General features: G+C 40.8%; 1 protein-coding gene across 20 annotated transcripts in view; it reads right to left on the reverse strand.

Moving 5' to 3' along the window:
* Positions 1-27,757, reverse strand: part of DLG2 (discs large MAGUK scaffold protein 2) — a 1,831,272-nt gene that overhangs the window by 64,807 nt on the left and 1,738,708 nt on the right. For all 20 annotated transcript variants that reach the window (XM_036427307.2, XM_036427310.2, XM_045577835.1 and 17 more), the window contains one exon: positions 9,294-9,470. In XM_036427307.2, the coding sequence (XP_036283200.1) occupies positions 9,294-9,470 (177 nt within the window). The remainder of the gene's footprint in view (positions 1-9,293; positions 9,471-27,757) is intronic.

Consider the following 27,757-nt stretch of genomic DNA (forward strand, 5'->3'; position numbering starts at 1 on the left):
TAAATACCTTCCAATTTTTTAATGTTTTGCCTCTCCAGTGTGTCACATCGTTTCTTCCTCTGCCACAATAGCACTTATTTGCACCTCTGTGTCGGCTTCTCTCTCATTTCCCTGTGTCTCTTTGTTTCTCATTACACATGCCAGGCTCTACGGTCTTTGAAAGCAAGCCCAAATATCACCCCACAATGTGTTATAATGAGTCCTCCATATGTAACTGTTGAACTAACAGAATATTCATTGCGTTGTTTTAACATGACACTTTAAGTATGGCTAGCTCTCATTTCAAAAATGAGCAAATAAAAGAAAGAGGAAAAACCTAAATTAGAGAAACAATGGTTTCTAAAATCTAAGCTAGTCACAGATGAATAATTAACAACATACGCCTTTTAAGCTGTGAGCTCTTTTGTGCTTCCAGCTGAAACACAGTGAGAATTAGGGTTTCTATAGTTACAGAGGGGAGTTTCAGAATGTATTTATTTCAATGTGAGAGTAGAATATTTGAGTGGAAACAGCTGAACAAAATTTTTTCAAGCCTAACCTCACATATGAAAACAATGTGTTCCACGGAGAGTTTCTATGTGCACCCGACACTCAGGAGTTGGGAGGAGAGCAAGGAAGACTTCAGAGAAGGTGAGCTGCCAGCTGGAAAGACGCTCCCTGACAAAACGCCTTTTCCGAGCTCCTTCAGTTTTACTCAGTTCTAATCCAAGAGCAAATGCTAATTCATATTAATTTCTTTGGGTTTTTCCAACACCACTGTTGTAGCCCTGACTTTATCCTGGCTTCTTTGCATCAACCAGGTGAATTGTGGAAAAGATGAGTCCAATAGATGTTGCCAGAATGACTGTAGCATGCAGAGAATACACATGGTTATTTGATCAGGCTGTACAAATTCTGCATAAATTCTGCATAAATCCATAGAACTCATGTGGGCCCCAGACATGCATAACATTAGGCTCAGTATTCTATTCTAAAAATTGTTTGGCCACAGCATTCTAATCCCCCCCCCCCCCCCCCCCCCGTGATTCCTAAGTCCATTCTTTTCAGGTTTCTTAAGAAGTGTTCCTGTTAGGCATTATGTAATGGTCCATCCCTTAAATTTTAAAAGGGTTGCAAAGAATACTGTCAGATGGATGAACAAACAGACAGACAGACACAAACAGACATGTATACAAACCTAATATTTGATATGGTGTATTATTACTCTTCAAACAGGCAACAGAATTAGTAAATAATTTTTAAAGCCTTCCTTATAAAGGTGGCATGGTTTGGTTCACTCATGAAGGAAGTTTTGCTTTGAACTTGGGTTGAAAGTTTCATTAAAAATGATGATATATAAGTGGTGGCTGATGTTTTAATGCATAATTATTAATGAAGAATTCCTTCACTTTTACACGATCTCATCTGCTCCCCATAACCCAGTGATGTAGATGTTATCAACCCTCTTCCATGGCTGGGTAAGCTGAGACTTGAAGTGTACGCCATTAGAAAGTGGTAGAAATAGGGCCTGAACAGACACCTGCTAACAGCTAACTTTAGTGATTCCGCATCTACTCAGTTTCAGAAACAGCATTCAAGGGCCTTCCACACCTCCCTTATCCAATGGGATTAAAAAACAAACAAACAAACAAACAAAACCCCGTGATGTTCTGGATGGGAAATACATAGCTTTATGACCAATACAATTCCTTCTTAGTCTGGGCTGAGTTTATCACAATTAATAACAACCCCTTCCCTTGTACTCCCATATCCTAAATGTCCTGAATTAAATAGACCACAACACAATTTAAGCATATAATCACTGAGATAATATCATATCTTAACAGCCTGGCCTCAATATTAAGAATGAATTTGCTCTTAACACTGACATTCAGGTTAGCCAAATGTGTATTTGCAACATTACGTTACAAGTATGTGATTGATTTCTCTCCTTGACAGTCTTTTTAGTGTTCATAGAAACCCCTCCATAGTCTTTCTTTCCCATCACCGAGGCCCACACTGATTGCCCCTTGGATTTCCCTGCAAACCCCCCTCCTTTGTAGTAGCGGTTGTGGCTTATCTTTTCTTTCTCATCTTATTCAGTCCCTGATTCTTTCCAGTGGCTTCTTGGGATTAAGTGGATAGCTTATTGCTGAAGTGAGAGCTAGGGCTGGGAAACAGGGCCCCATATAGTGCTTTTAGCACCAAAAGCTCAAAATCTGAAGAAAGGAAAATAGCCATCCTTTGCGAATGCACGAGAAAGTATCAGAAGCTATTCTAAGCACTTTGCCTATATTATCTATCATCTGTACAATGGCTTAACATAAAGCTGGGAATAGAGGAGGAACTTAATGAATCTTTGTTGAATAAATGCACGAATAAATTAATACTCAAGGCTACTAGTTCTTGACCTGAATGTGAAAACGGAGGCTCAGAGTCTTGTGAGGTGACGTGACCAAACCACCAGTGTGTCTGATAAAAACAACAACAATTGTTCGTTGTTTCATGACTTTACTTGGTAAATTTAGCATCACCCTCTCTAAATATTTTACTAAGTAAGACTCCTTTGGCAGAAATAGGTGCTATTTTATTTCATAAATCTTTAAGGAAAAAGTAGACAGTATAGAGTTGAGAAGAACCGCTGTACTTCTCTCAGACTCAAGAGAGGCAAGCAATTAATTAGATTGTTTAAGCAGAAATAATCCTCTCCGCCCTGGTTTGGTCACTGACCAAAATACAGAAAATATAAACTGGATGGCAAAATATGAGCAATCAGTTTTGACATCGAGCATCTCCAGAGACAACCACATGGTCATGCTGTAATGAGCCCAACTGTTTCCTCCTGCCCTCTCAGCCAATTTCCATCTGGCCTTTTCAGGTTCTGGCCAACCCCACAATGAAGTCAGGCTTGGAGTGCTAGATGGTGGGAACATCATTTGGTGCTGGGTATTCTGTTGGCCGTGCTCCACAAGGTTCTGTAGCAGGGAGAATGGAAATGCTATCCATGTTACTGGCCACAGGCTAGCTGCAAAAGCTAGGCCAGAAAACCCATATGCAATGCCAGCTGCAATCTCTCATCTGAGAGCCCAGGTGACCAGTCACTGTAGGGCAATGTATAGAGACTTGGATGAAAGACTGTGGAACAAATCTCAGCGTGGCCATTCCCAAACTAGATAGTCTCAGAAAACAGAGATTTGTGCTGAGAGCTCAGGTTTCTGAAATCACACAAGCCTGGGTTTAAATTCTGCCTCTATCAATTACTAGCTCTATGACCTAGGACAGGTCATCAGGATCTCAGGTTGATATTGTTAAAATCAGAATATTAACACAGACTTCAAAAAATTGTGGTGAATGTTAAATGAGATAATACAAGAAAATTGTTTCATACTGTGTCTAAAACCTAGTAAGAACTCCTTAATTGGCAAGGGCTCCTGGTACACACCTGGTATAGTAGAAAGCCACATGGTTTTACTACCAGAGAGACCTGGGTTCAGCCACTGATTGGCTGTAACCCTTGGTTTCCTTATAAGGCTTTCATGAAGATTAAATGCAACTGTATATTTGAAAGCACCTGGCACAATACAGAGGCAGTGCTGTCATCAGATGGAATCTGTCCCTCTGTCTGCTGCCCTCCGACTTCTTTTGACATCTGCTATAGACAAGGTTTGTGCCCTCAACCCCCACCTTGTCAGTTCATCTAGAGAAGCCCTGACTCCCAATGTGATGGTATTTGGAGGTGGGGCCTTATGGAGAGAATTAGGTCAGGAGGGTGGAGACATTATAAATGGGACTAGTGCCCTTAGAAGAAGAGACATATGAAAAAAAAAATCTCCCTTTCTGCCATGTAAGGAGACAGCAAGAAGGCCATCTGCCAACTAGGAAGAGGGCCCTCACTGGAAACCAATTAGCTAGCACCTTGAATTAGGACTTCCAGTCTCCAGAACTGTGAGAAATAAATGTTTACTATTTAAGCCACCCAATCTGTGGTATTCTGTTGTGGCAGCCTGAGTCGAGTAGGACAAAAATGTTATTTATGATACAGCCCTCATTGCTCTAATCACAGTGCAGCTGTACCATAGCTACATGCTGGTCCCATAAACATTGGGCTCCAGATAGTGGCTCAATGACAGCTCTTGGCACCCAGGTGCTGCTCAAGCAATGCTTGCTGAATTAAATTTTGAGAAGTCTTACATTTGTAACTTTGGGAGTTAGGATTGCATATGAATTAGGAACATCAATTCTGAAGCCTGGATTCAAATCCCAGTTCTGTCATGTACCAGCTAGGCAATTTCAGGCAAGTTAAACAACCTCCTGATTTATCAAATGAAAATAATAATATCACTTCCTTTATAAGGTTGCAATGTGGTTTAAATAAGTTATTGTAAAGGACTTAGAATAGTGTCTAGCATCATGTTCTAGGGGTGTTTTGGTAAATAAAATTCATTCACCATCTTAAAGAAATGGAGGGAGAAGGCAATCATTTTCATCTTGGTTTTACTGGGATGATTAAATGAAATCATAATAGGGAAACATTTTTGTAAGTGGTAATGTCACACACTGATGTGATCCATTATGAGATTTTCCCAAATCCACTTTACTAGCTGAACTATGGCCATAAAAGGGGCTATAGGGAAATTAAGAATGAAAAAATAACTCCAATGTGATAGTAAATTATATTTGTACCAATTGCCATTTATTCTAAGCTGAATGTATTATAATCCGAAATGAGGCTGCCTCATTAGAAGTAAAGTATTAAAGAATAGGCAAATGACAGGCTTTAAATTGCATTAAAATAAGTGCATAAGACTCTGTGAAGAACCAAGATGGTGGTGTAGATAAATACATGGTACTCACTGCCTCTCCAACAACCACATCAAAATTACAACTAAAACACAGAACAACCATCATTTAGAACCAGCTAAAAGCTGGCTGAATGGAAGTCCTACAACTAGAGAAGTAAAGAAGGAAGCACATTGAGATTGGTAGGAGAGGCAGAGGCACAGAATAGGCTGGACTGGCACCCACTTGTATCCCCTTTTAATCAGGAGGGAGACAGACTCTGTAGAACTGCCCATGAGGAGCAAGGGATCCCAGCCCTCTATCCCTGGGTCCCAGAGCTGGAAAGAGAAGGCCCTGCAACTTTGGGCCATAAAAATCAGTGGGGATTGGGGTGAGCGACACAGAGGCTGGTGAAGACCCAGGTGTTCCTTTTAAAGAACCAGGCAGGAACTTGCCCGGTCCTGCTTCTTCTGAGCTCCAGCACCAGGGGCACCCAAACACATATGAGAAGGAACTGAATTGACTGGCATCGGGGCAGGAACTTGGGGGAGGCTTTCTCACAGACAGGGCTGCTCACAGAGTTCACTGTTCTAGTGCTGGGACCTCCCAATGGAGTTTCCATCAGATTGGCCCAGACTGTTTGCTCCACCCTGGTGATTCCCTGAGACCTGCCCAATCCATTTTACAGCTCCACCCAACCTGTTTGTACCCCTTTTCCACACGAATGGCCTGTCCCTGCTCAGGTTTCAGACTTTGCTAAAATATCTCAAACAACCTAAAGCCGGTGATACTGTGCCCCAAACCTATCAATAAAAGGCCCAAGACCTAGCACTAGCACCAGCCTGTCTTGCTTCACAGCTACTCCTGCACAGTAGATCTTCCACTGTAGTTGCAGCTGGTCACAGCCAATTGACCTGGAGGCCAACTCCTTCCATAGATGCCAAGAGCAATCAAGGCTCAACTACAAGACTGTGCACACAGCCCACACAGGGGCGCTCCTGGTGAAAGAAATAGACTTACAAGTCCAGCAATCACAGAGAGTCCCAAACAAGAGGAACCCAAGACACTTCATAATTATAATGCCAAAGGTTAAAGACAAAGAGATAATCTTAAAAGCAGCAAGAGATAAGTATTGATAGTTAAGTTACCTACAAGGGAGTGCCCATACAACTGACAGCTGATTTCTCATAGAAAACTTTGCAGGCCAGAAGGGAGTAGCAAGAAATACTTGAAGTGATGAATAGCAAGGACCTACAACCAAGATTACTCTACCAAGCAAAGTTCTCAGTTAGAATTGAGGGCAGATAAGAAGCTTCACAAATAAGAAAAAGCTAAAGAAGTTCATCACCAGCAAAAAAATGAAATGTTGAAGGGTATTCAAGGAGGAGGAGGAGGAGGAGAAAAGATATGAACATTAAAATGGCAACAAATACATATCTATCTAAAAATTAAAATAAATAAACACAAAATGCAATGAACAAAATAAACTGGTGAATAAAGGAGAATCAGAGGCATGGAAGTATGGAACAGACTGATGAATCTCAGAGGAAAGGGGGCAGAGGACAGAAAGAGATAACCAAAGATCTTACCTATGGACTCAGATTTTGGGTGGTGAAGGCCCAGGTGGGGTGGGAACTGGGCGGAAGGGAGAAGGGGGAACATGTGTAATACTTTCAACAATAAAGGGTTTTTAAAAAAGAACTCTGTGAGATATGATTTTAATTTCTTCTTTATACTTTTCTAAAATTTTCCACTTTTCAATAAAATATATCACCTTGGAATGAATTAAAATTCTAAAAAGAATTTACACTCACACACACACACACACACACACACACACACAAACATACAGGCACACACATACACACATATGAAGGAGGGAACTGAACCTTAGTGAGATACAATACAAATAAATATCAATATTAATTCACTAGTCAAACTTCTTTTCAGGTCAGCTGTAGTATGGTTATTAAAATGATTCTCACCCCCCCTCAAAAAGACAGTCAACTTAAGAATGACCACTAGTAGGTGGAAGATTATAAGAATAGCACCTAGAATGTTTCCTGGGAAGAAAAGGGTGTGTAATCCAACAAAGGAAGAAGTATTGACAAGGCTGATTAGAATCACAGAACCACAGAGTTGGAAAGAGGCTGAAAAATCATACAGTACAACTCTCCCATCCAAAACCTTGTGCAATTTTTCTGACACCACATCTTCTATTATCAGAATCACCTGGAGGAATTTACAGAAAAATAAAGATTTCCAGGACCCATCCAGGCAGACTGAATTAGAATCTTAGCGTGTGTGTGTGTGTGTGTGTGTGTGTGTGTGTGTGTTGGAGGGGGAAGATGTGGAGGGAAGGTAGGAGATCAGCATATGTAAGTTTTTATAATGTTCCCTGGTGTGAAAATCATTATTCTAGCTCACTATCTTTCAGGGACTCCACATCATCTCTGAGCAGCTCTGACTGTGAGTGGACCAAAAGCACTTAAACATGAGCTGCAGTCTATTCCCACATAGCTTTCCTTCCCCACCCATTTCATCCTTGGGGCTTTTTTCTACAGAGCAGCCCCTCAGAGAAGCTTTGGTTAATTAAATCATACCAAATAAAAATGCATGTTGCTTTGACATATTCTTTTTTGAAGTAAATGAAAACGGGGAGACACAGAATGTTAACTAGGGCTGAGAGAAATGCTTTGAATACAAAACAGTTCAGAAAACATTACAAGCCATGGCACAAACTATGAACGTCCTCTCAAAGCAACGTGAGGCAGCCATCTAGGCGCCCAGAGGTTGAAAGAGCCCCAGGGCTCTGCCTGCGGGTGGGAGAGTCCTAGGCATGGGCAGGGAGGTGGGGAGGGTCCCTGCAGCTTCAGTTGCTTCTCTGCAAGTCCACCCCTCAAGGTGAGGGAGCAGCTGTGAATAGTTGGCCTGCTACTCCCCTCGCCCCTCCCATCCCCAGACCCTTTCTCCCCAGGCTGCCAGGCCACAGGTAGAGAAAGATAGGAGACCAGTCTCCTCTGGGGGGTGCAAATGCTCTTGTGGGGTTATTCTTCGGTGTAATTTACACCTTTCCATTGTGGTTCGAGCCAGCTCAGTCACTGGACCACGTTGTGTGTGGGAGCACTTACATTCTTGACTGAGGATTTAAAAAAAAATATATTTTATTGATTTTTCACAGAGAGGAAGAGAGAGGGATAGAGTTAGAAACATCGATGAGAGAGAATCATCGACCAGCTGTCTCTTGCACACCTCCCACTGGGGATGTGCCCGCAACCAAGGTACAATGCCCTTGACTGGAATCGAACCCGGGACCTTTCAGTCCGCAGGCTGATGCTCTGTCCACTGAGCCAAATCGGTTTTGGCTTTACTGAGGATTTTAACAGAAGTTTTGGGGGTCTGGATGGGAGGGGGACCCTTTGAGAAACCCGCAGCGCATGGTGACTGCTCTGAATGAGCATTATTCCCGACTTTCATTTCTTGCCATCTCTCTTCTCTAGGGCGCAGATAATTTGGTTCTTAGTCAGACTCTGGGGGAAGGGAAGTTCCTTTCTTCTGGTGAAGATTAGAAGCTGCGATGGATGAAGGACTTGGCTGTTCTGAAGTACATTCCTGCCTTTCTAAAGCATAGTTGAACAGATCCTTAGCAAAGAAAGAGTATAATACTCTGGACTTAGGAAACACGGAACTAAATATCTGAGTGGAGTGAGTGGAAAGGTGAAGGTAGGGTGTAACTAAAGGAGTGAAAAGCAACTGTAAACTCAGTCTTTCCACCTCACCTGATTTCATAGCTCGTGTCCCAAGCATCTGGATTTGGAATGGAATGTAAGTTTGTACTTGATTTCCTTCAATATTTGCAGGTAATACACAACCAGGGTCTTATCTTAGTCAACAATCTACTTTCTTTGGCTTTTACCTGGTCTTTCTAGGAAATTACCTGTTAAATTTTGAACCTTTGGGCCAAAACCGGTTTGGCTCAGTGGTAAAGCGTCGGTCTGCGGACTGAAAGGTCCCGGGTTCGATTCCGGTCAAGGGCATGTACATTGGTTGCGGGCACATCCCCAGTGGGGAATGTGCAGGAGGCAGCTGATCGATGATTCTCTCTCATCGATGTTTCTAGCTATCTAACCCTTTCCTTTCCTCTCTGTGAAATATCAATAAAATATATTTAAAAACAATTAAAAAACAAATTTGAACCTTTGGAATAAGCCTTCTGAGGGTGTAAATCAGCATGCAAGCTGATGGACATGATCTTGCAATTGGGAATGCTGGTGGAGGTTGAGGAAGGCAGTGCTGGCGGGTCCTCTTTTTTTCCTTTGTGCCCTGTCACAGTCACCCGTTTCAGTAAAACCCGAACATGAAGGGAGTGAGACTATTTAATTTGTGTCACGTGTCCCCACTAACCATTTCCCCGCAGACGGACTATCCCACTCACAGCGATCATTGTGAACAGTTTGCCGCACGTCCACCCTCCCTCAGCTCCCCTCTCCGCAGAGCGGAAGGGCGAGTGCTCTGAAACGGAGAAGCCTTCTTACCTCCGCTTGCTGGGGATGACCCCCATCTCCTCGCTGTCTCCATCCAGGGTGACTCTTCGGGCTTGCCACCACTCATCATCAGAGGCGTTGATCACGTGGAGAATGTCTCCGTATTTAAAACTAAGACCTTGACTTGGCAGCCCACTGTCCTTGCTCTTGTCATAGTCAAACATGGCTCTGGAGGGGATAAAAAGAGAGGACACAGTTAGGATTCTCTGGAGCACAGAGTTAGGGTTCCCAGTTTTGATTTTTCACTCTTGCCCTGAGCATGCAGCTTTTAAGACCAACTCCCAGATTGCAGTCCACGCTCCCACTGCTTTGGTCACAAATGGAGGTCAGTTCTCGCTTCTCCTTGGTGGTTGCAAGGGGAGCCTCTCTAGACTCCTGAAACTGGGGTGCTTCTCTTGGAGACTATCATTGTAACAAGGTGGTAATAGGAGATGGTAAAGCTAGTTTAATACCTGATGACTCCCCCCCCCCCCCCTTGTTTTTCTTTTCTACTATGGTCAATTTTTTAAAATCATAAAAAACAAGGAAGCCATGAAGAGAAGCATGGGCATCTTTCTGAATGAACCATTTGTGTTACGGACAAATCCTCTCTATTGTTCCACTCTGTAGAACCCTTTCCTTTATAATAGGGAAAAATGGTAAAAACTCAAATGTCCACTCAGGGGACTGTGATCCTCCATGCAACTGGGATACTGGTCCATCACTGAGAGTGGATGGTGGCAGAGGTTAATATCATGCCATGAGTAAATGCTTAAAATGCAAATCTATACACCTATGTTTATGTGTGTGTGCATAGATAGATCAAAATTACACAGACAAGACAACTCTTGCTGCTTCCACAGAATGCTGAGCCCACCTCATCACTGCAATTATCACTCTGGGTCATATGTCTTGCTTTATGTATCATGCTTTCCCTACCGAAGAGCATTTGCTTAGCCTAGCAAAGCCCAACACATGTATGACTGGTGAGGTGAGAGAGTTGGAAGCAGAATTAAAACTATGATGGAGACCTTATAATAACCAGCTGTTGCTGTTAGAAAGTACAGTTTGTCTCAAATCCTATCCTGGCCCCCTCCTCCTGTACGTCCCACTCTCACAAACCACCACCACCACACAGCATACAATTTCTCTAGAGAAGCAGATTTTTCCATTTTCCTCTTAATTCCCCTGTGATTCCATTCTAAGAATTTCCCTGGAGTGCAACCACTATGCAAGAAAAAATTAACTAGATCTGGGAAACAGACTTTTCTAATATCACTGAGGAATAAGTGGGGTTCTTTTCATTATTTTTTCCTCCTTATGAACGAAATGCCACATCTGCTGTCATGGCAACCGAAAAGAGCCGAAGGCAGCATCTAAAGCTCTGAAATGCTGCAGGAAAAGTCGAATTCCTTGCAACCCCGCCCCTTCTTCCACTAACTCTATCCCCATGGGAGGAATATGGGGGAGGTTTTCAGTTTTGGCCCCAGAAGGACTCCTTTCTATTGTACCTTGGCCATTTGCATGTTCCCACCAAAAGTTTCAACAAAGCCTACGCCAGGAACGTAGGGCGGGAGAGGACAGAGACCCACTCTGGAAATTGTCACTTCTCTGGCTGGGTGATGTGGCATAAATTAACATTCCTGAGCCACAGGTTTTTTCATGCCAAATTAGTCCAATAGCTATCTTCACGGGGAGCTGTGTGAGCATTAATAAAATAGCACATACAAAGCACCCCACCCCTGGCAGGTGCTGCATAGCAGAGTGTAATACAGGGGTTAAGAATATAGACTGAGGATCCAGAGATAGAGCATCTATCAGATTACCAAATCTCAGAAGGGAGGTAAAGAAGGGTGGGGGTAAAGGGAAGAGATCAACCAAAGGACATGTATGCATGCATATAAGCCTAACTAATGGACGCAGACACCAGGGCAATGAGGACATGAGTAGAGGGATGGGGGGGACAATAGGGGATAAGGACACATATGTAATACCTTAATCAATAAAGAAAAAGTAATAAAAAAAGAATATAGACTGAGGGGCCACACTGTGAGGGCCATAACTTGGCCTATGACTTCCTACGAGTCATATAGCTGGTCACCCAGGTGAGCTACTTACCCTCTCTTAGGGCTCAGTTCTGCCTTAGGTAACAGAGTGGTGGTAACAGTACCTCCATGAAGGAATTGTATGGATGAAATGTTACCTAAGGCAATGCATGAAGAGCATGCACAGCAGTACCTGGCTCATAGTGACAATAAGTATGAACTGTTATTATTATTTGCCCTTTCCCTTTTGAGTGTATATTCACAAAAATTCTTTCCATGAGTGTTGTTTATCTTGGACAATTTTCCCCTTTGGGATCACACCGATTCAGGCTTGTCAGGTCCCTAAAAAACAAGCAGCTGACACGTTTCCACAGTGCCTGGCTCTTTTGGATATTAATGGATCATCACATCTGGGAAAAATGCTCCAATGCCTCATCGCTTAATTTAAAAAGCGATAAGCTGTTTTTAATTTGCTTTATGTGCTAATTCATCACAGTAACTTTTATAAAATGCCATTAAGATTCACACTTCCCACCCAGGGTGCTTTTAACAAGTCCATTAGACAAGAGGAATTAGATATGAATAATGCAGTGGCTCTCCCATCCTCCTGCCCCTCCTGCATTTCAGTGTGTGGTGGCCCTGGGCCAAGCCAGGGAGTCTAGGGAGGGAAGAGGAAAGCTGCTCATCCTCAAGGCTGAGGGCCGTGGCTGGGAGATACTTGGGACCTGATGAAACTGTGCTTAGTAAGAGCCCACAGTGTGCTAAGGACTCTATATTCATTGTCTCACTCCATTTCCCGGGGTGGAAGACAACAGTTGGGTTATATGCTAAGTTTTGGAGAAAGAAGAGACCTGGGTTGAAGTCCCAACTCTGCCAATCCTAGTTGTGAATTTCAGGAGGTATGTTACTTCACCTCTGAGATGGCCTCTGAACCATAGATGACAACTCCCTATCGATGAAATACAGATAATGAGGACATTAACTCAAAAGATTGTTATAGACACACAACAATGGGAAGATGCACACGAAGTGCCCTGCACCAAATAGAATGAATTTCATTTTATTACTTCTGATAGCGATCCTGCCATGCAAGCAGTTTTGATCTCATAAAGGAAATGAGACTCAAAGATCCAAAATGAAAAAAAAAAAAAGGCAAAAAGCTAGTATGTGGCAGAACCAAGATTGAAATATAGATAGATGTGTCTGAATCTAAAGCCCAGCTTGGAATTCTCGATTAGGAGTATGGGACTTAGACTTATCTGAGGACTTTGTGATTTGATGGTCACATTTATGAGAACACCATGGACTGGATTCCAGGAGAGAGGTGTGGGTCATTTATTAAGTGCACATTCAGTTCAGCCCTGTATTACAGAAAATACAGATTTGGGTAATCTAAGTAGCATATCCTGAGTCACACCAAAGTCACACCAGCTGTCAAGTAGTGAGGCAGAACTCAGCTCAAAACCTGTCTACCTCTGTGAGGCCAGAGAACTTCCTGTTAACCAACCCGTGTGTTTTTGCAAGCAATCTTCTCCAACCCCAAACATCCACACACTCTTTTGTGCTAAGACTGCAGTAACGTTTAATAACCATGGGTCATGATAGCATGCTAGCCAGAGGATCGATTTTGGCTGAACCACTTTGAGATTGGCATAGTGGAATGACAAGGGTGGAGAGAACTACAGGGATAGTAGCCCTAAGAACAAGAAAAAGCACAAGACGTGTCTCATGGTTGCCCAGGATATGGTAGGAAGAATAATCCCCAAGCCTCTCTTGCCAAAGGTGTCCACACCTTACTCCCCAGAACCTGTGACTATGCTACTTTACTATACGGCAACAAGAGATCTGCTGATGTGATAAGGGCTAAGGGTCTTGAGATGGGGAGATTATTTAGGATTATCTGGGGGGAGCCAATGGAGTCTTTAACCATGGAAAAGAAAACAGAAGAATAGGTCAGATGGATGCTACATGAGAAGGACTAGACCGCCATTGCTGGGTTGGGAGATGGAGGAAGATAATTTGTTACATCAGTAAAAGGAAAGGGATAGCAGAAGACAAGACACACATTGATTTACAAGAGGGCTGGTAGAAGGCAAAGCCCACCAGTTTAATGATCCTCTCAAAGGCTCTTTAGAATATTTAGAATAAAAACTAGTCAGTGATAATAACAACAACCTACTGAGTACCTGCCATTTGGCTGGCCATGTGCAAAGTACCATTTCTTCACATAATTTTATCTTATTGAATCCTTGAAAATAGCTTGAAATATAGGTATGATTATTTCTACTTCACAGTTAAAAAGTTAAAGCTTTAGCCCAGCTGGTGTTGCTCAGTATTTGAGTGTAGATCTATGAACTAGGAGTCAGGTTCGATGGTTGATTCCTTGTCAGGGCACATGCCTGAGTTGTGGGCTCCATTCCCCAGTGTGGGGTGTGCAGGAGGCAGTTGATCAGTGATTCACTGTCATCATTGATGTTTCTATCTCTCTCTCCCTCTCCCTTCCTCTCTGAAATCAATAAAAAAACCCCACAAAAATATACAACTTAAGGCTTTGATTTTTTACGTTTATATTTCATCCAAATTCTCACAAAAATCCTATGAGAGAAATATTATTGTCCCTATTTCATGATAAGAATACTGACACACAAAAGAAGCAGTCATTTTCACTTCTTAAATTGCAAAGCAGTCTGCTGGCTCCTTGAAGTGGGAAGCCCATTCAAGACTGGGAGTGTGATTCATCTACTGTGCTGGATCAGAAGCCACTGCGGGTCAGAAGCTCCCAAGTCTAGCCTTTGCAAATGCATTTATAAAGGAACAAATGAACCAGCAAATTACCCCCTCCTGGGCTGTGAACTGCTTGGGCTGGAGAAGCTTTGGTTTCCATGACAACTTTAAGGTCCAAGAAGCAGAGTGCTCCAACTCAATTTCCTGTCTTTTGAAGTGGAAGCTTCTGCTTGATGAGAGGAGACCAGGTTCTCATCTTTCCATGCAGCAGGAGAGAGAACAAAAGCAGCTGGACAAAGTCTTCTCTCTGCTCCTCCCACTGTGCCTGGCTTGGATGGGTGTGTTCCATTGGTAAGGGAAGGGGCTCAGGATGGTTCAAAATGCACAGAGGTTGGAATAAAGGGACCCATTCAAGTGAGCCCACCTCTTTCTGAGTGTCCTTGTCAAAAATCAGTGGACTAACCTGAGCCTTGCTTTACCTATAAAATGGACAATCATTCCTAAGTCTTAACATATTTGCAAGGATTCAATGAGGTGACATAGGAAAAACATGTAGCATAAGAACTGCCAAGTATTTATTTTTTAACTTCGCTCCTTCTATTCTCTAGAAATGAGTGAGAGTTATTTCTACAAGTATTGGAGGGGGAATGTAATATAGTGTCTTTTAAATCTAATATAAAAATGCATCTATAGCAAATTTTCTCAAAACATTTTCCGGTCAGGGGGATGTGGGACTGGAAGCATGGGATCTGAACTTTAGTTGCTTTTACTTTATAAATGATACATTTCCAAATGTTTTCTCTTCTTAAAAGCATTCTTTCACCCACTGATAAATTTGATAAGGAAGAGTTTCAAAAACAGAAGGCAACCTGGACGTAGGGAGAACCTTGGATGGAGTTAGGAGGCCAGGGTTCTAGTTCTGCCGTCAACATGATTGTTCCTATGTGAACCTGCATAAGTTACTTAACCTCTTTGTGCCTCAGCTTCTACGTAAAACAGGCCAGAAAGATTCTGTAAGGTGTGTTTCAGCTGTCATGCTCTGTGCCTTTGTCCTGCAAGACACTTTGGGGAAATATTAATATGTCTCATAGGATTGTGTTTGCATTGTGAAAATCACTCTGTCATCTCCTCCATCAGTCCCAGGACCACTCCTTCTCCCCTCTTCATGCCCTCTCTGGCAGTTAACTGCCCCTCTCCTACACTCTTATATCAACCTATCATATCTCCTATACTCTTACATCAACCTGCATTGTGATTATTTAACATTTTGCATATTCCAGTTGGAACAAGCATGGAGGATGGGGAAGGTTTACATTCCTTCTATCCTCACATAGCAGATACCCAAAAAAGTTATTTTATATTTTTCAATCTGTCACTTATACCTGTACTTGTCCCAGGGAATTCAACAGTTTATTTTCTTTCCTATAAAGGCCTAGGCAGTTGGGGAAAAAAGGTAAGAAAGGCTTGAGTGGCATCTAGCACAGGCTTTCCTGACTTTCTTAGGAAAGGTGATCATCCGGGCAAGAGTCCAGACAGTTCAGTCTCACAAGTCAGAACACACTCATCCAGGGAAGAGGGAAACACAGCTCTGCACTGATCACTTCATACATCTCCCCAAGGAACCATAACATCCACACCCCTGTGGGCGGGTCTGCATGTCCAGGCTCACAAGGCCACTTATTACCAAACTTAGTTCAATAATGAATTGTCCCCAATGAAAAGGCACCTAAAGCTATGAGCAAATCGGTCTTAGTGGAAAGGACACATTGGCTTCTGTTAGTACCGCTGAGGCCATTGGCCAACATGCCATTGCTTACTGAGCGACTATTGAGCACACAGTAGACTGACATGTCAGGCACCATTACAGGTATTTATTATCTGAGATTGGAAAGATACCCCTTATTATACAGGGCACTGTTCCCATTTTATGGAGTAGCTGCACTATGTGCCAGAGACTATGGTATCCCATGGGTTATGTCATTTAATCACCAATAACCTTGCAAGGCAAGTTTATGCTCTTTTAAAGATACTATTTTCAGCATCCCAGACTGTTTCCTTCTATGTCAGGAGGGTGTTGGGAAATGTCAATTTCTATTGTACCCCAGGAATCAGGCAGTCACGGTCATAATGGAAGATGGAACTAATTTGGCACCATGGTCTGGGTCCTTTTGCAGCTGCATTTTGATTCTAATTGGGGAAGAAGCATTGCTGCCAGCAACAGCATCTCTCTCTCTCTCCCCCCTCCAACCCACCACCCCCCTTTCCCAACCAACTTTGCATGTCTAGAAGCCTGTGTATTGATCATTCCAGACAACTCATCATCTAGGTCTCCAGGGACGGGCCTACTGCAGCCTGCCTTCTCTCTCAGGGTGTCCTAGCAATCTGTCAGGCTGGTTCACACTGAAGTGCTGACTGACAGGCCCCCGTCTGTGGGGAGCAGAGGCAAATCTGAGCCTGCCCAGGCAGCTCATCAGACCACGGCGAATAATGCTTCAGGTTTCAGGGTTGGCTGAAGCTGAAAAGATCAATCATCTTACAATCACTGCCTTCTCCCCCACATGCTATCAGCTGGATCCTCAGGAAAATGAAACACGGGAGAGAGGAATATGTCGAGGATGAATGGCCCAGATTTTATGGCCCTAATAAAAGCTCTTCTGTCCCAGCCTTGTTGATTAGGCAATCAGGTATATTCATCAAGATACTTCAGAAAGGCTGGCACAGCCTGACCACAGCCTTTTATTTCTGATCTGGGCTAAAAATGTAGACCAACCTTTGCTATTCAGTCTTAAAGATCTTACTGCCACAAATTAGTAAGCTTGCAGTGGAGAAACAGGAGTATCCTGATATGGAATTTCATTGTTGCTTATGAACAATTATCATTTAACATTTAAATGTATCAATAGAAGACTTATGTAAAGATTATGGGATGTGGCCATGAAGAAAATCCTGGGTTCCAATAGCTCTGCCATTGAATGTGATCAATAGAGTCAAATCTCAATTTCTTCCTTGTCCATTCCATCCCCCCCCCCCTTTTTTTTTTTTTAATAATGTTACTGAAGCATGAACAAAGCAAGCCAATGACATTTTCTGTTATGTATTTTCTGACTGACAAGTGACATCAGTTGGATGGGGCCTGGCTTAGAAAAGGTGTTGGAGAAAGTTCACATCTTTCCCGAGCAGATGAAAAAAGGAAGAACACATCCAAGAACATTTCACATAACTACCTCAAGTCCTTAATTGTGGTTAACCACAAAACCAGGCTGTGAGACAATCACTTCAGCTCCTCCAATTCTGAGCTTGTGTTTTTCGTTTTTTGTTTATTTTGTTTATACATTTCCAGAAAACTGGGAGCAACTATGGACCTGGACTGAGGCAAGAGAAGATCTGGAACTAAGGAAAACTTTGCCTCCCATGTGTGAGATAAAAGCTCCCATTCTCACCTAATGAATGAGGGGAGAGAGAGAGGAGGACAGAAGACGGTTTCTTTCTCACCCAGGTAAAAACATAGTTAGAAGGTGATTTAACTTCCACATATGGCTGTGAGATAGTAGTTATTTAAATATTAAATGCAATAGTGTGAACATAGTGCCTACAATGTGCCAGTGACTGTGTTTGAGGACTCAGCAGGAAGCAAGAGGCTTGCTTCTGTCCTCATGGAGCTTAATGTTTGCGAGTATGAGTAAGAAGTACATTCAGTCAGCTACTTACTCATTCATTTATTCATTTCTCAAATAGTTATGGAGTATGTACCAATGACAATTCTAGGAGCTTGAGGCCTTTCAGTGAATGAAACCAGACACAAATTCCTGCCTTTGTGGAGCTCATAACCTAGTGATGGGAAATGCTAACAAGTAAAAAATATAATGAATAAGTAAACAGTATGATAGGTTAGATGTGGATCATTGCTATGGAACAAGTTAAAAGTAGAGCAGGGTAAGGGAGGTCAGGATTTTGAGATGGGGTGTTGTGGTGGTGGTGAAGGTCAAATTTTTAAGTGGGGTGGTCAAAGTAGGACTCACTGAGAAGATACTCCGAGGTAAGGCTGTAAAGAGGTGAGGGAGTTAGTCATGCAGGTATCTGAGGAAAGTGTGCTAGGAAGGAGGAATAGCCAGAGCAAAGGCGCTAAATATAGTTAAAATTGAAAGTGATGCATGCTATCATAGGAACTAGAATGAGGTGCTATGACATCACAGAGGAGGAAGCTCCATCAGGTGAGTCTTATTTATCAGGTGGGAATCTCATTTATCTTCGTGTCTCTTGCACTGAGGAGAAGGTGCTCACTGCAAGAAGCTAAATTAAACTGAAGTGAATTCAGAACCCAGGCTGTGTGACCTCGGGGACATTACTTCATCTCTTTAGTGCCGCCTCTGTAAAATACAACAGTAGAAGCGGTACAGCCTGGAGAGGTAAACAAGGGCTGGCCACTGGGGGGGGGGGGGGGGGGGGGGGGGATGATGAGTGTGACAGTCTCCCACAGCCGCCTACTTCTGTTGGACTGGCCAGACCTCGAGCTCTGCAAGATCCCAAGCTTCTCCCAGTAGTGCCAGGAATTAAGCCCCAGAGAAAAGAAAAAGTTTTGAATCCCCAGCTCTGGGCCTAGTAATCCTCTAGGCCAGTGGTCGGCAAACTGCGGCTCGAGAGCCACATGGGGCTCTTTGGCCCCTTGAGTTTTTAACAAAGGCCAGCTTAGGAGTACCTAATTAAGTTAATAACAATGTACCTACCTATATAGTTTTAACTTTAAAAAATTTGGCTCTCAAAAGAAATTTCAATCGTACTGTTGATATTTGGCTCTGTTGACTAATGAGATTGCCGACCACTGCTCTAGGCTTTGCATTATGGCTGTACATTTGAATGGCGTGCTTGTCTTGAGTCTAAGTTTAGAAATAATACATGAAACCTGAACACAGGCTTAGGATGCTTGTAGTATTTCATGGTTGAGTTTTAGGCATATCAGGTGGAATACTTAGGCCAGTTGAATGCATGATTCCCATAGAATTGGCCGAAAGAAAGCGGACTGGGTTTTGAAGAAATGCCCTGAAGAATGGTAATTTGGAGTAGTGGGGAGCAGAATTTGTTTTGTTTTACAGAGGAGTGAGCATCCTAAGGGAATCAACTTGTGAAGTTAATCAAGGTAGACTGCTTGGAAAGGAAGAGGTTCATTGCCTAAGACAGATTTAGATAAATTCTGGCAGGAAGTAAAGTCCACAAGGAGTTGTTTTTGATTTTATTTAATCAGTTGAGGAAGCTGAAGTTATTAACCGCAAATGGGGGAGGATATGGAACCTATGAAACAGGGAGAGAAATCTGTACTTGAGTGAGGTAATTTGCTTTGATTATCCATAGAGATATGGGTTTTTGTAATTTCATAATAAAGTAAAAAGTTTGTGATTTCTCTAAATTGGCTCGAGTGGTAGTCCCTTACTTAGTCCAAAGTCTCACTGGGATTTATTATGTTTCTTTGTTCTCTCTCTTCTCTAAACTTATTTGGTTTTCAAAATCTGATGCATTTAATAAATAATTCTTGGTGGTTTTAAATAATTTCCAATAATAGTGTTTTTTTCTATACTCAAGTGATCCCTTTTATGTTTCTTTTCCTTTGATGAATTAAAAACAATTTTAAAATTCTATGCAAAATATGATCAAATTTTATAAATTTATCTATTGATTGATCTCTCTCTGTTGGTACAATTAAACCAGGTATAATTTGTCCATCTGTATATTTGATCAATTTGTCTATTTGCACAGATAAATTACTAGAATATTAATCACTTAATGTTAAAAACTGGAACACTGGGTAATTTTCCCCTCTTTGTAAGTTTTAATTGTATTTGTCTTTTGCTTTTTTCTCTTTTATTCACTTAAGTATAGTTAGTATACAATATTATATTAGTTATATTAGTTTTAAGTATACAATATAGTGCTTCAACATTCATATACCTTACAAAGTGATCTCCACTTTAAGTCTAAAATAAGTTCTAGTAACTGTCACTGTTCATAGTTATTAAAATATTATTGACTATATTTCCCTTCACTTTTTTCACTCACTATCCCCCACCCTTCTCTACTCTGGCACCAACCTTTTTTTTGTTTTGTTTTTTTTTAATATATTTTTATTGATTTTGTACAGAGAGGAAGGGAGAGAGATAGAGAGTTAGAAACATCGATGAGAGAGAGTCATCGACCAGCTGCCTCTTGCACACCCCCTACTGGGGATATGCCCGCAACCAAGGTACATGCCCTTGACGGGAATCGAACCCGGAGTCCCCAAGCCGACGCTCTATCCATTGAGCCAAACCGGTCTTGGCGGCACCAACCTTTTGGCCTTTCTTTCTATGAATCTGTTTTGTTTTGTTTGAGATTCCACATATAAATGAAATCATACATTATTTGTCTTTCTCTGACTTATTTTACTTAGAATACCCCCAGGTCCATTCATGTTGTGGCAAATTTCTTTTTTTTTATTTTTATTGCTGCATAACGTTCCATTGTGTTTACATATACACACATCTTCTTTATCCATTTGTCTAACGATGGATACCTAGGTTGTGTCCAATAAAATCATCTTTGATCAGATATGCATTTGTTTTGAGGTAGGTTATTTCCTCCATATATTTGTCTAAGAAAACCTCACTTTCCTTCAATGTTTCCTGAAACCCAGGTAAAGTACAGCTCCAGGCAAATATGAAGGAAACTGTAGGAGATGATATTTATACTGAAGCTCAACTCTCTGGCAGGTCTCTAGAATCCTCATAGATGTTTTCTGCCCCAAGTTATTCACTCTGGTCTCAAGCATAAGGATGTGTTGAGGGGTCATTCAAATTCTGTATTACAGCATTGTAAAGGTAATGAACTTTTGTGGGAGCTATTATTGCAGTCTTAGTTCCAGGTGTCATTAAATGTAATGCATTTTGTGGCAGGCCTATATGGGCCAGGAAGTTGGAAAAGCCAGTCTTTATGTGACTTCTTTATATCCTGAGTTACAGGACTTCTGTTCAGTTAGATTTTAGGTGGTTTTGAATGGTGGTTGCTCTGTAGTTTAGTTGTAATTTTGGTATGGTTGGGGGAGGGTGAAAGTACCATGCTTACCCATGCTGCCATCTTGACCAGAAGTCCTCTAGTAATATTGTTTTATGTTCTTTAAATCCTGACCTGAGATATATATTTTATATTTGAGAGAAAGAGAGATTGAACCCACAACTTAGGTATGTTGATCAAGAATTGAACCTGCAACCAACTGAGCCACCCAGCTAAGGCCCTCCAGTAATATTATTTTGCTAAAACTGTTAGAAGTTTTAAAATTTGTTTTCTATCAATTTTTTTTTAACATATAGTATGAAAATACCAGTTATATATTTTTTTCAGATAAAATGTCTTAGTTTATCTATTACCAGATAATATGGGATCCAAGAGGAGGAGGAAATGAGGAAAGACACTAATAGTTATTGAGCACCTGCCATTGGTTGGCCACTGGAGTAGGCACTCTCCATATGTTGGCACTGAATAATAAGAACACTGTAAATTTGTAACTAATCTCTCTATTTTACAAATTAAAAAAAACACACACATGAGTTTCATAGACATTAAGTCATTCGACCATGGTCATCTAGGAGGTAAGTAACAGGAATGAATCCCAGGTTGTCTGTCTCTCATATGTTTGCCTTTGTAGGGCATCTTTTCTCTGGAAAGGAGGATCACATCCTTAGTTCTCAGGAGATGACTGTTCAGTTAACATTTATTTGTTCAGCATACATGAGTTAACTACCTACTACATGCAGTAAGTCAGTGCTGAACGCTGTGTGTGTGTGTGTGTGTGTAAAATCTCACCCCCTCCATCAACAAGATTCTAGTCTAATATGGGAAACAGTCATGTGCACAAATAAATATAGGGCAAGGCACAATGGAAAAGGTGCATAAAAGAATAATGAATGACATGATATTGAGCAAACTGAAGAAAGATTAACATTAATACCAATTATCAGACAGGAAAATATATTATTTATGGTAAGCCTTGAGGAATGCATATGACTTGGCCCCAAAAAGGATGAAAATAAAGAGCATTAGAGGTTGAGGAAACAGAATGAACAAAAGCATTGAGTTTTAAAAGAAAGCCTTGGGATTAGAGAATTATGCATTTTTATTTATTTATTTTTTCAGAATCCCTGGAGATTACTGAGTTTGCTTGGGTGTGTGATGGGAAATAAACTGAAAAAAGAGTTGAAGGACAGTGTATAGAGGAATTTGAAAGCCCTGATGAGGAGACTATTATTTTGTATGTCAAGAGCCTTACTCATAATTTCACCATTCCTGCTCTGTGTAAGGGCAGACTTGAGGGCAATAGTAGCCATTCATTCCTTTATGTATAAATTGAATGGATGAACTTGGTTTTGGATATAGTCTGTTTGGATATAGTGGAGAAGTTAAGCATGTGGTTTGAAATGAGAATTTACACTATGAGCAAGTCAAGCAGAGATAGACTCAAGTTATCAGCCCAGCATTGACCACCAAAGCCATGCTTGACCCTCTATCTCTCAGATTACTAGATCCCCAAGTTCTAGTCAAGTACACTTCCATGTAGCTAAAAGGTGAAACTCCTTTTATTTCCTTGTATCTGCATAAAACTATAATCTAAGCAGTAATGGTATATGATACCATTTACTCTGCTCTTTTGCTTTTTTGGAAAGCGCATGTGATGGTTGGTGCTCTAGCAGCCACATTAGACACAGAGGACAAGGACCTTACCCTAGGAATGCAGATCAGTCTGGGGTTTCGTGACAAATTTGTGTACCACTCTATTAGTCCTGAAATGCCTACTATGATGCTTTGTATATACATAAGTAGAAAGCAACTTCTTGTTTAAGTCACTGTTATTTTAAGCTTTTCCTATGTACCATAGCAAAACTTAATCATTTTTGATATACAATGAAATTAGAAGACAATGCCAAGTGAGTATAATGGGAGAGAGGACAAGGCTGGGGACTTCACCTTGGAGAACACTCACATTTTAAGAAGCTCAAGAACATGGAGAGTTCAAAGTCAAAGCCAGATTAAAGTCGGAAAGTTTGTGTGAGCTTGCGTGTGGGGATTGGTGAGGAATGGTAGTGGAAGTGCCACCAAGTCTAAAATATCTGTTTGTACAAATAAAACAACAACTTGCTGATGGCGGAGCTGATGGTAAAAAGTAGGGTGATTCAGCCACTTCCAAGACAGAGAATTGGGTTATACAAGGCCAATTTCTGCTTCTAACTTTTCAGTCATTTCATTAATACCATCTTTCCTGGCGTAGAATGCTCAGCAATGAAAGGGATATCCATAGAAGGCAAGATCAAGGGTGGGGGGAAAAGTGGGAGGAGAATAAAGCAGGGTCTTTGATGGTAGCTATTCTTGAGAATAACTACCTTAATCATTCTTTTGCTCTGCAATAGACACCATAAAGAAATGTCCCTTCTCTGTACTAGCAAGGCTACATGAAGTCCACAATCTGCCTATCAGTGACTGCAATGAGCTAGTGGTGAAGAACTGTTGCCTGGTCCCTATGTTCTGTCCTCCATCTATGGCTCTGCATTCCCAGGTCCTTCAGACCCAACCACTGGAAGCCTACTGTAAAGAGACTTCACTAAAAGGGAAATGCTAGTTTCCCTCAAAGATCATGAATCCTATTATTTGTACTTTAGCTTAGTAGTAAGGGTTTCATAGATGCTCAAGTCCAGTTGTCAATTATTTTCATGAATAATACACAGTGCTGACAGTTAAGAATGCACCCTCACAGACGTTATTCAGGCCTCATGGTAGCCTCATGGGATGAACAATTTTATTCCCTTTGATTTACACTTTGACCCAGAGATGATGATGAAGAGAAAGTAGAGGATGAAGATGATATAATATAAATAGCTACTGAATTAGTACTAAGCATAAGGCAGAGTATTGGTAATGTATTTTTTTTTTTAACTTTCATAGCAAAGTTGGACTTAGTATTACCATTGTATAGATAATACAACTGAGATTCTAAGAGTTGAAGTGACTTAAAGGTTACATAGCTAGTAACGAATGTCCGCTGGCTCCAAATCCTTGACCCTCTCCTCTATACACAGTGAATATGACACTAGGTAGCATTTCCAGCAGCATAAAACTCCTTTCTTCACATAAATGTCAGAGCTGATCCTGTGATGCCCAGGAAGCTATCATTTATGCTAACCTCTCTTGGGGAACAATTAGATGGTAAAGCAACTAGTTCAGATATTCAGTTTATTGAGACCCCTGAAAGAAGCCCAATTCTTCCAAATTAATTGCTACTGACTTTAACTTTGAAACTTTTAAATTAAATGTTCTTTGATCATTTCCTTAATGAAGCTGTGAAAATTTTTTTTTTTAAAAATCAAAGGGAATTTAGGATGCTTCTGAAGTAGTTTCTTAATAAAGAAAAGTTACTGAAAGTGTTACCATAGCTTTTAATGAGGATTTTGAAAGCTCTTATTTCATTTTACTCACTCTAAGACTTGCAGAAGAAATTCTAAAATAGAACCTGAGAAAACTGGAGAGTAACAATGTATTGAGAGCTACTTTTCTTTAGGCAAGTACTATGTGCTGGACTCTCTGCTAAGCAATTCATAGCTATTATTTCAAATCCTCACAAGAACCCTACAAGGGAATAGGTCTTATTGTTATTATTGTTTAATATGTGAGGAAAAGAAAGTCTACAGAGATTGTCCAGCTTGAGTCAAAATTCGTCTGATCAAAAATGAGAGCTCATCTTGCAGAGTCATTGTGAGGACATAATGAGATAGTGTTTGGCCTACCCTGTTTCCCTGAAAATAAGTCAGTGTCTTATATTAATTTTTGCTCCCAAAGATGCGCTAGGTCTTATTTTCAGGGGATGTCTTATTTTTCCATGAAGAAGAATATGGTACACATTTATTGTTAAATGAAAATAAAGGAAATTTATTACCTGTATACAGTACGGTAGTACGGTAGTTGTCAACACAAACCAGACAAACTGTGAATCCTACAGTATCAAGAATTTACTCATTTATTCAATGACAATCATGTCATCATCTTCTGGAACATCATCATAACAATCTAATTCCTGAATTTCCTGGTGAATTTCTTGTGACTCCATTTCTTTTAGAATCAGTGGACCAAATCTCTCATGTTTAGCCTGGAGGGGGGGCTTATTTTTGGGGGGATGCCTTATATTTCACTCATAAGGAAACCTGCAAGTAGGTCTTATTTTCGGAGGATGTCTTATTTTCTGGGAAACATGGTAGTACAGAGCTGCTGCTTAAATTAATACTCATCTTATCTTGATAGTCCTTTCGATGTTAGTCTTGAGCATTGTACTATTTCCTAAGCATTTGGGTTCTTGAAATACTTCTGTCTGAGAGAACTGACAGTGACATGATTCACTATTGTGATATAATGCATTAAAGAGCAGATATTTGGCCTATTGTCCAGAATTTGTTGATTGCTTGCCATGGACTGGTTCTAGCATATTCTTAGAAATTGCTTGGAAATTAGTAAAATAATCCTAATTATTCAGATGTTTTTGTGTTTTCAATGATAAAATCACAGGCAGATATGTCTACATTGGGTAAATGTAAAATGTCTGTCTTATGACAAGGTAAGTGCTAGTTTGTGATTTTTTTTAAACTTCCACCCAATAATTTATTTTATCAAAATATGAAATTCAATAGATAAACTGTAAATGTTCACATCAACCTGAGACAACATAGGTAGATTAGAGTGCATGTAAATGGGGTTCAGAAGCCCTAGCTCTTATTTGTAACTCCCTCATGACCAGCTGGGTGTCCTTGTGCAAGCCACTCCTCCCTCATTGCATATTAAGATATCACTTGTAAACTGAGGACTTTGTGCTCCAGGATCTACATTTACTTTTTTCTTTAACCTGACATGCTGAACCAAGATCCCTTAGTGGAAATTCTGCTATTTGGCAGGTAACATTAGGAATAGAAAGGAAGGAAGCCTGGTACATGTGCTTTTGGATGTTACCGAGCGACTCAACCTCCCACCTCAATAAAAAATATTTTTAATAAGTGACATAGTGGAATATTGTTTGCATTAATTATCAGTAGGCTACCTACTTGTTTTTAAGAAAATTGGTGATCTTTGCACAGGGGTTAAGAAGAATAGCTCTCTCTCTCATAATATCTCATAATGCCTATCCCTTTATCATCATCATCATCATGCTAGCCAAGACAGAAAAGTAACTGGCCACAAAAACAGAATTTCTTTAAAAAAATCCACCCCCCCTTTATTGATTTTGAGAGATAGAGGAAGGGAGAGGAAGAGATAGAAACATCTATGAGAGTGAAACATCGACCAGCTGCCTCCTGCACACTCCCTACTGGGGATGGAGCCCACAAGCAGAAATCGAACCAGTGAGCTCTGGTTTCTGGGTCAACACTCAACCACTGAGCAATACCAGCTTGGCCTGAACAATTTCTTTTTGTTGAATTGACTTGATCAAGGAAAGGGACCTGACTAAATACCTTTAGTCATAGTCTAGAAAGAATTTTATTTAACGTTGCCACTGTATCCCATATACACTCTAAGGAATTGATATAACTGAGCTATTATTGTGTAATTATCAGTCTCTGACCCTGGCCAGGGAGTTCCATGAGGTCAAGGACCCATGTCAATAACTACGGTACTGCCAGGGACTACTGTAGTTCATGACACGAATGCCCTCCTTACGTAATAATTAACTATTTTGTTTGATCTTGAGTCTAGTAATCCAGAGGTCACCTTCAATAGTTGGTTACATCAACGGTTATATTACTATGGTTGTGCTGAAGAATTAGCTCAGATTGTAATCTGAAGCCTTCTAGCTGCATCCTTAACTCACCTCTCAAATTGGTTACTCAGCAAGTGAACCAAAAACATTCTATCTCCTCTTCTCCCTACCTCACTGCTTTTGGAGTTATATAAAACACTATTTGCAGCCAGAAAATTGAAGGGAAAAAGGCAGACAGTATAATATTCCAGGATCTTTATGAAGTTGTGCCATTTTAAAATTTCAGTAACATAGGTTAAGAATATGAGAGATTCAACCAATAAATCATATTTAAGAGAAATGGAATTTTCCAGAATTGGAAGGCATTTCTGTTCAATGCAGAGTACATAGTGGCATATTTCCCAGAGTACGTTCTGTCAATGACTAACTATTTAAATGCTGAATTAAATAATGTTTGTTTACTTCTGGGCACTTCAGAGCCTTTGATGTAATCATTTGCATCAGTTACTGAAAGGTACATGATATGTAACTGTTTCACACACATTTGAAACAAATGATTTAAAAGAGCACATCTTAGAAAACAGTTTTAGTTCAACTCAGACATTTCATAGGTATAAGTACTAGTGAATGGTTTACAGGTAAGGAGACTTATTCCAAAATATTCAAATATAGTATTTAGTATAAAGCCAGGACTGGGTTTCAAGTAGTCTGTTTTCCAGTCCAGAAGCAAGTACCATTTCTACTACGCCATATTGTAGACCACGACCAGCCAATGAGAGAACTTTCTGCAATGGCAAAAAGTTCATCCCTTTGGTTTCATAAATCCGTTTGTTTGCCCAATCATTAATGATGGTTTGGTGCAATGGGTTGCAATCTTAGAAATGTTCAATTACTAATACAAAATGACTTTCCTAGAAATATAATTTTCCAGAGTAAGGGTCCACAAGAGAAGTATG

Source organism: Pipistrellus kuhlii, unplaced genomic scaffold (genome assembly GCF_014108245.1).
Source record: "Pipistrellus kuhlii isolate mPipKuh1 unplaced genomic scaffold, mPipKuh1.p scaffold_m20_p_9, whole genome shotgun sequence".
Taxonomy (NCBI): domain Eukaryota; kingdom Metazoa; phylum Chordata; class Mammalia; order Chiroptera; family Vespertilionidae; genus Pipistrellus; species Pipistrellus kuhlii.